Source organism: Protomyctophum bolini (assembly GCF_963924005.1).
Source record: "Protomyctophum bolini genome assembly, chromosome: 22".
Taxonomy (NCBI): domain Eukaryota; kingdom Metazoa; phylum Chordata; class Actinopteri; order Myctophiformes; family Myctophidae; genus Protomyctophum; species Protomyctophum bolini.
In genome coordinates, this window is record NC_137883.1 from 19,850,889 (window position 1) to 19,864,143 (window position 13,255).

General features: G+C 41.7%; 1 protein-coding gene across 5 annotated transcripts in view; it reads left to right on the top strand.

Annotated features, from left to right (window-relative positions):
• rgs3a (regulator of G protein signaling 3a) overlaps window positions 1-13,255 on the top strand; it is a 178,780-nt gene that overhangs the window by 52,725 nt on the left and 112,800 nt on the right. For 4 of the 5 annotated variants that reach the window (XM_080756473.1, XM_080756470.1, XM_080756468.1 and 1 more), the window contains 2 exons: window positions 1,230-1,307; window positions 7,628-7,739. In XM_080756473.1, the coding sequence (XP_080612599.1) occupies window positions 1,230-1,307; window positions 7,628-7,739 (190 nt within the window). The remainder of the gene's footprint in view (window positions 1-1,229; window positions 1,308-7,627; window positions 7,740-13,255) is intronic. The other variant, XM_080756471.1, reaches the window with a different exon arrangement.

Consider the following 13,255-nt stretch of genomic DNA (forward strand, 5'->3'; position numbering starts at 1 on the left):
GAATTCCCCACACCTGCCATTTGATTACCATAAGCATAAGGCCTCATTCACACCTAAGACGCACACAAGAGACACTTGTGTCCTGTGTCTTCTGTGTGTCACAAGCTTGCAATTCATTTTCAATGGGAGTCACATGATTTGATGCCACAACCTTGTTGCATGGGGGGGAGGGCGAGAAGACAGCCATGCAACAAGGTTGTGTCATCAACCCACGTGACTCTCATTGGAAATGCATTGCGAGCTGTGCAACACACAGAAGACACAACCTTGTTGCATGGCTGTCTTCTGCCATCCCCCATGCAACAAGGTGTCTTGCGTGTGTCTTACAGTAGGTGTGAATGAGGCCTTAGTCAGTCCACTTTTCACAGTCAGTTTGCATTCTTCACACATTCTCCACACACATTTAACACTGCACACCACCGATCCCCCCCCATATGCCCGCATATCATCAGCAGCAGCCCTACTACTTACGCATTGTAACCCAAACTATTGTTGCGAACGCAGTGAGCACTTACTATGAGACCTAGCAGATCATGTCTGTCCGTGTGTCCGTCCGTCCGTGTATCTGTCCCGCTATCCAAATATGGAGTGTGTTGCATCGCTTACTGTATATGTGGACCTTGCCCCTTTTGTGCCCATATATGGAGCTGAGTGATTTGTTTGTTGTGGACCTGGCCCTTTTGTGCCCATATATGGAGCTGAGTGATTTGTTTGTTGTGGACCTGGCCCCTTTTGTGCCCATATATGGAGCTATTTACGATCCGCTTCCCGCGTTCGCGCGTCTTACTCGTTGGTTGACACACGCGTGCGCCCGCACACACACACACACACACACACACACAGATTAATGAAATGGCCCTCTCACACACTCAAGTCATTGGGAGGAAGTGGTCCCCCCCCCTGCTATAGTTCCTCTTGTCATTTTGAGACCCTACTGTCACAGCTAGCTGACACTCTTTATACTTTCATCTGTGATGACTGGAAACTTTCTTCATCACCTTTCATTCTCTATCAGATTAAGCGGATTTATCAAGCGACATGGAATTGGTACTGTAACCTTGCATTTACAGTATAGGCCTACTGTATTTATTGCTTTATTACATTATTATTTATATTATTTTTGAGTGGTGCAACCACTCCAAGGAACAGCAATCCACACATATCTGTGAGTGGTAGTATATGGTTTTGGGGATGTGTAATGTGACTGTAATCTTCTTTTTTATGTTCAGCCCCTGGATCTGTGCAGCCGAACGCTGATCCTATCCGAAGAGATGATACTACATGAGAGCAAGCACCACTCCCTCAAGGTAAAGCACAGCGATCAGTTGTTCTCACACGGCTCTGAGAGTGTACAATGGAACCAAATGGACAAAATGCATGCATTTGCTCGCTCTCAGAGTTACAGACCTGCTCCCGGACCCCACTTTGAGAACCTCACGGACAGAAAGATAGCCGGTTATCTTATGTGCTCTATGTGCGTTCACTCTTTTTGGTTCATACTATACTATACTAAATAGCAATAGCTATTTTGGACAAGGAACATCATTGCGCAGCGAAGTATGAGTAATGTGTAGTTACTAGTAATGTAAGTAATGAAATTGTGCACTGTGTGCTGTATAATGTCTGCTGTCGTCAGCTTTTCAGTGCTATGCAAAGAGCTCTCTCATTATTTCGTTAAATAATGTATTTGACATTCTGCATGTTGCATTCCTCCCCCTGCGCTCCACTTATTCAATGTTCCAAAAGCTGCATCTGGAGAAAAACTAACCTATCTCCTAGACGTGCGTTTCTTATGTTTGTTTTAACGTATTTAATGTTTTTGCAGAGCTCTACACACTAAAGACGGAAATGCAAACAACACGTACAGTATAGTCAGACATTTGGGCTAAAATTATCCTATGTATTAAATTCATCAACATAGCATAAAAATAACACAAATACAATATTATCAACAAATAAATCTACAAACACTGTATGTACATTGTAGAAATGGGGAGAGATGTAGTGAATGCCATCACCTTTCTATGGGAGAGGTGAGTTTACCTCCCCTTTGGCCTGGATGTATACATTTTGAAGTTGTGAGGCCTGCTGGGGCCTTTACACCCCCAGGGCGTAGCTCCTGAAGCTCCTGATTTTTTTCCTGTGCTAACTATTGCTACTGCCATTTAGTGGTGGATGAGTTAATACTGGGACTTCTACAAACTTACAGAGTATCTGTATTGAAGTATTGGCTATTACCTCAACGAATCATTATGAAACCAGCTCGATACTCTCAATGGCTGCTTTGCAGATACTTACTTACTTACTTACTCCTACTGCCCCTTCTGGGGCATAGGCCGTCAACAAGCGATCTCCAGACATCTCTGTCTTGAGCTGTTCTCTCCAGCTGGTTCCAGGTCGTCTTCATGGTCTTGATGTCTGCCTCCAGGTCTCTGCGCCAGGTGTTTCCAGGGCGACCCCTTTTCCGCTTGCCCTGTGGGGTCCATGTTAGGGCTTGTCTTATGATGGTACTTGCAGGCTTTCGTAGGGTGTGGCCTGGTATGTTTGCAGATACAGTATGACTTTTATGTTTCCGATAATCCGTCTCTCATTTTCCTTTCTGTGTCTTTAAACCCTCATCATCGTACTGTATCATTTCTTGTAATTCCCCATTAGCTAAAATGCCACTCTGACTGTGGTATAATCATAATGGTTTCATTAGCCGGAGGAAATCTCTGCCTGGTGACAATAAACAGGCCAGCATTTTCTTGGATAATCTGTCAGCATATTATTAGTGAGGATTATGTATTAAAGAGAGCACAGTCACATTTTGGTTGGATATCACACAGACTGTTCTTTGTTTGGTACTTACCAGTTATTCAGAATAACTTATTCTTACATTGTTCAAGATACTGTTAAGTTGAAGACGGTTCAAATCCACTTGAGCCAAAATCTTCAAAAAGTACAATGTCAAAACAAAAGCAAAAATAGCAGACCTACAAGCCTATAGCATGGGTCATAGCACAAGCTATATACATTTCTCGTATAACACACTTTGTTTTACGACAAATTGCTAAAATAGCTTGTGGTACGACACATACTGTAGGCTTGTAGATCTGCTATTATTGCTTTTTGTTTTTCACCTATAATGACATGCCCAACATACTGTATAGGGATGCCAGGGTTGATGAGGTTATAGGAAGCCATGGTAGTTTTGTTCTGTCTGCTTGACGCTCACTAGCTTACAAACCCCACATCACCACAGACTATCCATGGTCCTACAAACCCCACATCTTCTGTCAGTGGCCAAATAGTGGCAGCCACAGAGCCAGAGTAGATTGCTAAACAGGTATTTCCCCTGGACAGCCAGACTTATGAACGAACAAGCCAGGAAGAAGAAAAAAAAACACCTTGAAAAACCTTGTTATTATAAACAAAATTATTATATTAAATCTTGTTCAGTAATCCTTCCTCAGTAAGATGAATTGGGACCATGCCTTAGATGTGTATGGCACAAAGGTGAACAGGTTTTGGAAACATATACCGGTACATGTTTTGCAGGTTTTATACTATGGGAATTATTTGGAATAAGGGAAGCATGCCCATTTGGCAAGTCATTGTGATAATGTTGTCCAAAGGAAGTGTGTGATGGATATGTGTAAGTTTGTTCGCACATTGGTGTGTGTGTGTGTGTGTGTGTGTGTGTGTGTGTGTGTGTGTGTGTGTGTGCGTGTGCGTGTGCGTGCGCGTGTGTGTGCGTGTGTGCGTCTACATGTAGTTATGAGGACCACATGTCCCCACAATTATAGTAGAATTTGAGAAACAGACTTTGCGAGGAAATGTTCCCGGTTCTCACAAGATAAATGTTTTATTTAGTTTTTGTTTTTTTAACATTTGGAGCATTTAGTGGTTAGGTTTATGGGTTGGGGTTGAGGTTTTGCCTGAATTATGTGTAGTTTGCATGCTGCTGTCGTGGACCAAAAAATAGACAATCTACAAGCAAACGAAGCACGATTCGTTGTGAGATTGTAGATCGCCTATTTTCAGCTTCGGGGTTAGGCTTAAAATGGCAGTAAAACAAATGGCATTCATAAAATCAGTGTAGTAAAATGTTGCTGTCCTCACAAGTATAGTAATACAAACGTGTGTGTGTGTGTGTGTGTGTGTGTGTGTGTGTGTGTGTGTGTGTGTGTGTGTGTGTGTGTGTGTCTGTGTGTCTGTGTGTGACTGTGTGTGTGCGACTGTGCGTGCGTGTGTGACTGTGTGTGTACTTTGGCAAGGGTATGAAAGAGGAAGGGTATGTTTATGGTCATGGGGAGGTGCCATTTGGATGGAAGTCGGGAATTTTATCTAACAGAATCCCCCACCCCCCCCCCCCCCCCCCACACAGTTGACGCACAGATAGCTTGTTCATGCCCAGTGCAAGCCTGGCATGACGGAAGCCAATCATTTTATTGGCACAGTAGATGAGGGGCAAACAAACGACAGGCACGTAAAGCCCAAACTACTCGCAACTAGTCGCAACTCCTTCATCTTCTTGATTCTCATCACAGATTAATCTACAGCCTCTATCATTGCTGTTTCAAGAAGGGTGGAAAGAGACCTAAATATTATGAGCAGTGTGAAATATACAGTGTACAACTGTACATATGGTGCATGATATATATACACTGTACTGTGATGATGTGAGTGGGTAAAAATAGTGGTGGAATGACGTAGTTAAATAGCAGCAGATGTAAATTATTAACAGATATGGACATACGGTGTGTGGTTTAAACTTTAAAGGACATGTCATTAATTAGGCAGTTGAAAGGCAGGATTAGGATACGATAAACCTTTTATTGATCCCATGAAGGAAATTCAGCTGCCATGAAATTACAACAGTCAAACCCAAACATCTAATGAAAGCAATCTCACAATACGATTCAATACACAATATTGGGACAATATCAATACGATATTATTACTATTATTTATTTGTATGAACATTGCCCATCATATTCAGTTGTGGAATTTGAGTTATTAATACATGTAAAATATAAATTATAAACTTTCTTTATTAAGCTTTAGACACAAACAGAAATACAATTATGTGAGTGACAAGCGAAGTAACTTCTCACTAACTAAGCTACATTGTTTCATTGACAACTATAGACAAGGTCCCAAAGGTCCCTGCACACTGCTGCCTTTCTCTGATTTTTAGCTGCATTTTTGCGTAGTTTTTCCGAAAAACGTGTCCAGTCTGCTATAAGTATGCTATTATGTACGTATGCTACTGTATTTGATGCTTCCTTAGATTAAATGTAGGCCAATTTGACTGTGCGGAAATATCGCTTTGATGCATGTACCTCATAGAGAAACTCCTCTCCTCTGGCATGCTAAACTGTGAGTACATGGAGTCTGAGTTTTGTTGCTCCCAAAGCCATTTGATGGAAGACATGATGATTACTGTGATGATCATGGTAAGCTTCCATTTCAATATCGCACACAATACAGTAAGAACTCTTGAATAATTGAGTGTGAGTGAGTATAAGGTTATATGCGACAGTTCAATTTCAGCATAGCTGCACTAGTAAGACCAAATATTTAGAGACCCATCTTGGTTCTGCATCAACGTCTTGCCCTTTACATGATGGGTCAGAGACACTCATGCACAGACGTCCTTGAATCAAGACAAGTAGAGACAAATGGTCTTTGTTGACTTCCTCTTGCATGGGGAAAGGTCCCTTTCATAATGCTCAGTGTACCTATTCAGACCAATCCCGCTGTGCACCATGCATTTCAGAGTGCACCGCCAGTCTGAATGGTATGCTAATTCTGGCCTCTCCAGCTCGGGTCAACGATAAAACAAGATAAATATTGAACAGGCAGTGTTTGTAGGTTGTCAGCCCCCGGGCCGCGGGAGGCGGAGAGTGGGGTAGTGTGGGTGGGTGGATGGATGGATGTGGTAGGGCCTCTATTCACTAGGTCTACATGGGGTGTTTTTAATGAGCAATCTGTGTTGTTCCAGCTTTTACTGTTAGTTCACTGGGGATTCACTGGACTGCCCTCGGTGCAAACACATCCTTGCTAGCGTTGAAAAGCAAACACAAGACGCAGACACGCACAGAATGACACGCACACACAGTACAAAACGCATACCGGTATACACATCATTTCTTTCTTTCTCTCTGCATAATTTACAATTAAGTGAACCGAAATGAGCAGCTAAGTCGCGTATAGGAACATTTTTGACAAAATACACTGGTCTGTCAGCCCATTTCCTGTGAGAAATACACCCCTTGACCCCTATGTCGGCAGTGGCTCAGGGGTAGAGTGCCTGGATGGAAACCGCAAGGTTGCCAGTTAAAACCCAGGCTCCCCCAGAGTTACTGTCGGAAGTGTCCTTGGGCAAGACACTGAACCCCTAATTTCTCCCGATGTGCTAGTTGCTGCCTTGCATGGTTTCCGCTGCCATCGGTGTATGAATGTGTGTGTGAATGGGTGAATGTAATGAACAATCTCTGTAAAGCACCTTGGATAAAGGTGCTATATAAATGCACCATTTACCATCACCATACGCACGCGCACACACAGGCAGGCTACATCTTAAAGGTGCTCTCTATTATCTCATCCTGCACCAGGTCACCATGGCAAAAGAACAAAGAGTATGAAGACTCTTTCCGTCCACAACATATTCTATGATGCGTGCGAGCCCTGTATGCCTAATGTGTGTGTGTGCACTGACTCGGATATATAATTGCTACACTAGCGATATGTGCATAGTCAGTCCTCCTCTGTCTTCATTTCCTCTTTGTTTCTCCCTCTTTGTATTTGGTCTTTTACATTCAAAATGCTTCTGTCGCTCTCACAGTACAGACAACATGAAACGATGGCAAGTCAGAGTACCAAACAGTACAACAGCTTTATTTAACCTGATTAGCAGAATGTGCTACAAAGGCTCTCTCCCCGTTCTCAATTATGTTCAGTTGTTGGGTTTTCAGGGGGTCACCAGCAAAATTGGTTAATATATATCAGATTTAAAACAAATCTGGACAAATATTTGAAAAATGTGTGAATATGAATATGTATGAAACATTTTAACAATGCAATTCTTGTATGGGGGTCCCTGGCACAAATTATTTCCAAATGGGGGTCCGTGTCCAAATACATATTGATTTGGGGGGTGCTTGACATGGAAACGTTTGAGAAGCTCTGCTTTAAATGGGCCAGTAAGACATAGGTCCACCTGGCAAACTCTGCCAAAGGCAGGAGGCAGTAATTCATTGGCAGGTAGGAATGCAGTAGATGTTTCATCTCTGTGTTGTTAGTTGGTTAAAGAACAATAAAGAGCTTTACACAGAACTCGTTCTACTTTGGAGTTTGGAGTCATGCAGAGGGAGAGCATTCACATTGTATTATCATTACGGCACAGGCTGCCAGGTGAGACATTATTTGTCTGTGTGACTCTTTACTTTGCTGTTGATACAATGAGACATGTATAGTAAACTATGGTCCAGAGGTATGCATTATACTGTCTGTCTGTCTGTCTGTCTGTCTGTCTGTCTGTCTGTCTGTCTGTCCGTCTGTGTCTCCCTCTCTCTCCCCTTGCGTCCCTTTCACCCTTCCTCTCCCTATGTTTATCTCACCATGTCTCCTCCTGCTGTAGGTGACAGTGTTTGTCTACACTGACCTGCTTCTGGTGACCAGAGAAGACGAGCCAGGCAGATGCAACGTCCTCCAGAGTCCCCTGTACCTTCAGCAGCTGCGACTCCAAGATGGTATGTGTAAACATTGGACTCATTTTGCTTTCACATCAATCTGGGTAAAAAAAAAGAAACAGGAACTCTGTTGGGCTCCTCGCCTTTCTTATTCCTCTTCCTTCCGGGTGCTTCTGTGTTTATTCCTACTAACAACAACACTGCATGTTTAGGGCAGTGTGGTGCTGATGAGAGATTACCTTCTTTGTGTCAAGGACCCCCAAATGAATACATGTAGGTATTTGGAAATTTGTAAATATATTGTGACCCCCATACAAGATTTTAGTTGTTAAAATATTTTTTTTTTTCAAGATTTTTCTGAAAATGTTAATCTACAAGCCCACTATGCATCATGGTTGTGATGGGTTTAGTGGAGTGAGCTTATTAGTGGACCACAGTGGAAACAAGCCCTAGGCTTTTATGTGTATATCCACCACATTGATGTTTTTATAGTGTTGTCCTTTTTATGAATTGTCAATACATTATCCAATCAATCAAAGTTTGTAGGTCAGCTATTTTCAAATAGTTTAAACTGATGTTGATGAACCCCCTCAAGGACCCACGGGAGTCCCCGGACCCCACTTTATGCTATTATTCATGTTTTGTGAATTGTGGTCTATATGATGTTATTTTGAACGCACTTAAGTCAAGGTGGTCCGGGGACTCCCAGGCGGGGTTCTTCAGGGGGTCCCCACTTAAATGATAGACAGTTAGGAATGCAGTTTCCCCTCCATGGAGTCATCGGTCTGTAACGCTGAGAATTGCTGCAAATCATATGCAATGGGGTCTGTGGCCTCATGCATATCAAACTAGCTTTACACATTATCTGAGAGACTTTTACCTTGTTGAAACATCACCACCAATAGCGACTTTGGATCAACCGCCAAATGTTGCAATGCTCAAATCATAGTTTGATCTGCTCTATCTGGTTTTATTATAGTTTGATCTGCTCTATCTGGTTTTATTGTGGGTACTTATATTTATATTTGAAACGGCAGATGTACCCTGTCAAGTATTACATAATGTCTTCACTCTTAAACAGTTGAATAAAAAGAAATCCACTGTTGAACACTACCAAAACCCAGTACAGGTAAATAAGCTTATCGTTGCTCTCCGCCAGAAACCTTTTCATTTCAACCTTTTATGGTTTTTCATAAATGAACGCCCTACTTCATCATACAAGTGTGTTGCACAAAAGTATAATGAAAATAGCAGATCTACAAGCTCACGGCGCGTCGCAGTGCAAAACATTTTTAAAATACTGGTACTAATACAAAGGAACTGCTTTGAAATACGCGGTTTCCACCGTGACAGCGATGTTATATTATGACAATGGTATAGTCCTGTTCCACTTAGAGCTAATCCAGTGAATATTTAGCTGGAAGCCGAGCCAGATTCTCTCATTCTTCTTCATTGGCCCTGGTGTAAACAGTCATCTCCTCTGCCAGGGCAATGAATAGCTTCAGCTTGGCCATCAGGGCAAGACAAAGTCCAGGCCAATCCAATAAATATGAATGAGTGTGTTTGGAACGGTGGAGAGGTGCCAGGCCTGGCTGTATGGATGCATCCAGTGGTGAAGGCTAATCTACTAAAATACAGTGGTTCTGGTTCTCACCCTGTGGGGCCCCCGGGGGCCCACAGGGTGAGAACCACTGTCGTGAGGATATGGCAAGTGGGCCCCCAAATAATTGGCAAAACATTTTAACATGATTTTATATTCAATAACACGATTTTATATTCAAGAAATAATGTAAAAAAAAAAAAAGTCAAAAACATATTCTGAAAATGCACGTGGCACACATATCAGACCCCTTAACACTTAACACGGTTTTTGAGATTATTAACCCTTTTTGGGGCGGGAACCCCTTTTGGTTTTAGCATTATGTTATGCTTTAGCTATTGAGCGCTACGAGCTTGTAGGTCTGCTATTTTTGAACAATTGAAGAACGACTGACACAGAATCTTTTTCAGAAAACTGTCTGACCTCAGGTCAAAATGGGTTAAAGTGGGCCCTAATCCAGAAGAGGTTGAGAACCAATGTTATCATTTATTTAACATTGTATGTCAAAGTGTTACACCTGAGGAAATGGGAGAAGAACACGTGTTCCAGTATGGATCCAATGTGTGGTTATTATTTAGTCTCATGCTCTTATTAATACTTTTTATTGGTTCAATGTTATAAAACCCAAAGTTACAGTAAGCACTTTCACGGTCATTTCAGAATTGCTTCTAAAATAGCTAAAACTCACAATCCGTTGATGACAAAAATTAGTTACTCTCGCAAAACAAAACGGTTTCTCTGGCTAGCTATACTGTAGCAATGTCAAACTGACAAAGAATGGATTAAATGCCAGTAGTGTTATACTGTATTTTTATGCAGTGCTTGTTATGGATACTGCATTCACTGGCATGAATGTAGAATAAAATAAACAGTCCTGTGTAATTATTAGTAGGGATGACTAACAAGTAACAGCAGTGTGAATTGTGGCCAGAGATTGTACAGATGAACAAACCTAAGTGGACTGGTCTCACCTGTCTTAAGCAGTGGTTGTGGTTCTCAAACTTTTTAATCTCAAGGATAACTCATGATGAGAGTGTTCCATTTGTACACTGTCAGTACACTCAGAGTTAAGGCCAATATAATTTTGCCCCTTCCGACAACCACATTTTTCTTCGGAAAGGGAGGTGATAATATGACAAATTGACATAATTCTGAACAAGAGGGGGTCAGTGGGGTTCCGCGGCCAAATAAATATCAACTTGGGGGTCCTTGGCGCATGTGAGTTATAGAGGGCCCATTTTGTCATCCCCTCCCCTCCACCTGACCCAGTGCTCAGGAAAATTGACCTGGTTGAGTGTGGTTGCTCCCCTCACCCTGTTCTGGTGTCCTGTATGCACATCAGTGGAAGACAACTCATAGTCGCTTATCCATTGAGATGATGTGGTGGACCATATGGTCAGCATTTCTATACCATAATGAGCCACATTTTCATTAAAAAATGAAATGGAGCAGCCATTAAACATAATACATTAATACTGATTACATTTTATGAATTAACTCAGTGCTACAAATAGTTATTAATCTTTCACGCAATAGTATAGTTGATGTATCAGTAGGTAAGCCTACTTAAAATCACTGTTGAATAGGAGATATTGAATGACCTATCCCTAATACGTTCTTGATAAAAGTGATTTCAAGCTCACAATGCCCTCCAGTGGTGTAATACTATATTGCAAACAGAAAAAGGTCAAATATGGTTATTCAAGTCTACAAATGAGTCTAAAAATAAATGGGTGCTATTAATTTGAGAAAGGAAGACATTAAAATGGCCGTGGAGCAGCAGTGACCGTTGTACATGACACAGCAAGAAAAGCACTGATCCTTCAACACAGAACCATAACAACCCTTCAGCTATAAGGGTCAGGGGGGGTGTCACTTACTCCTCTATTGTCCTCATGCACACAAAGACCTCTCCTCCCATCTCAGCCCTACAGACAAACTGTTGGAAGTCATCACACAAAGACCTCTCCTCCCATCTCAGCCCTACAGACAAACTGTTGGAAGTCATCAGTGGGTGTGCTGTGTGCTACTATGACTTGCCTTTGCCTCGATTACGATTAATTAATGATGATTTATATATATATAAATGTATATACTGTATATATTGTGTATGTGTATATATATATATATATATATATATATATATAAATCATTAAATCAGCCACCATTGTACAACAAAGTATATTGCAGGGTTAAGTGATTAATCAGATGAATCAATTGAGTCGATTATAAAAAAATAAATTATTATAATTTTCTGTGAACTTTTGGATATATATTCTTTCTTCGCTGAAGAGATTTGATGTAGAGAGGAAAAGGGAGGGGCCCAAGTATAGATCCTTGCTGTGAAGTGAGGGCGCTCTTATCATACATCATCTTATTCCGGCCAATCACAATTTGCGTCCTCACCTTCGTCTTAAATGTTTGTGTTACACAATGTTTGTGTAACACAAACACTCTAAGCTGGCCATTCATTGTCAATGCCATTCAATGTTTGTATTTGCACAAACCCTCAAAGCTGGACGTAGGAGGGGCTAGAGGCCCTCAAAAACAATATAACTACCGGTAGTCTATCTGCAGTGGTTGGAAACGGCCTCCCGGCCTCCCTGAGAAATGCAGACATCATGGTGTCTGGTATGTTCACCTAGGCTACTGGTTGACAAGTAGTACTGTCTCAAGCTCATAAGAGCAACATGACAAGCAGTGATTTATCTTGAGTTGACTGAGTGATAGAAATGTACGGTCTCTCACGATGTCAAGAATACATTAACAGTAATATTTTGTCTCTGTGCGTGTGTGTGGGGGGGGGGAGAGACATAGAGAGATAGGAGAAGGACGTTATGTCTCCACCCTGTTGCCTGTCATTGTTATTTTGCTATGGCAGCGCCTGTCAGGAAAGAGGCAACGGGGAATTGTGTTTGTCTCAGCACGTGTGTGTGTGTGTGTGTGTGTGTGTGTGTGTGTGTGTGCGCGCGCGCGCGTGTGCGCACACTCGTGCACGCATGCGAGAGTGTGTAAGTGTGTGCATGCATGGGTGTGTGTAACAATATGTCCTTCTGTGGCCTCTCACCCCTAATAGATACTGGGGTGTGGAGCGTTGGACACACATACACACACACACACACACACATACACACACACACACACACGCACAGAAATGGATGCATTTGATATCATGCTTGATTTGATTGATTATTGCAGTGGCCCTCAAACGTTTATATTCCAGGGACCGCCATAACTTTCAGAGTTACAGACCTGTACGGGTCCATTTCCTCTCAATATAATGCTGGTGTCAGGTTAAATGAACCAGATACTAAGTAAAAACAGATTGATGTTGAATTTACGTATTCCATTTTGAAAGGGTACTTTATATACTGTAGAATAAAATGTGATCTTTGAATTAAGGTTAGAACATCAGGGGCTGTATTTTGCGTGTCTTAAGTACCAGGTCTTATTCCTTAACTTGAGTAAACTAAAGACCTGGAGGCGTGGTCAATGCTCTTTGGCCACTCAGAATAGCCAAATGGCATTGATCATGCCTCCAGGTCTTTAGTTTACTCAAGTTAGGGAATAAGACCTGGTACTTAAGACACGCAAAATACAGCCCCAGAAGTCAATCACTTTTATTTTTACTGTAGCGCTCCAGCATTTAGAAAGATAAACAGTGACCTCTGCTGTTGAGTGTAGGAAGTGAAGCAAATATTCCACAGTAGTGATCATACAGCAGTACATATATAACCAAGATTATCAATGATGACCATATCAAATGATTAGTCATATTTTTTATCATCGGTTAAAAGAGTAGTTCACCCAAAAAACTATTTATTTTCTATCAATTACACACCCCATGAAGCCTTGAATTCATGAAAATTATTACTATTATTATTTTTTGCAATATCTTTTTGCCAATAATTTGATGACCGGCGGAGTCTCCAGCAGGTCAAATGAGTCTCCACTGGAGCCAGTTATTAAATTATTG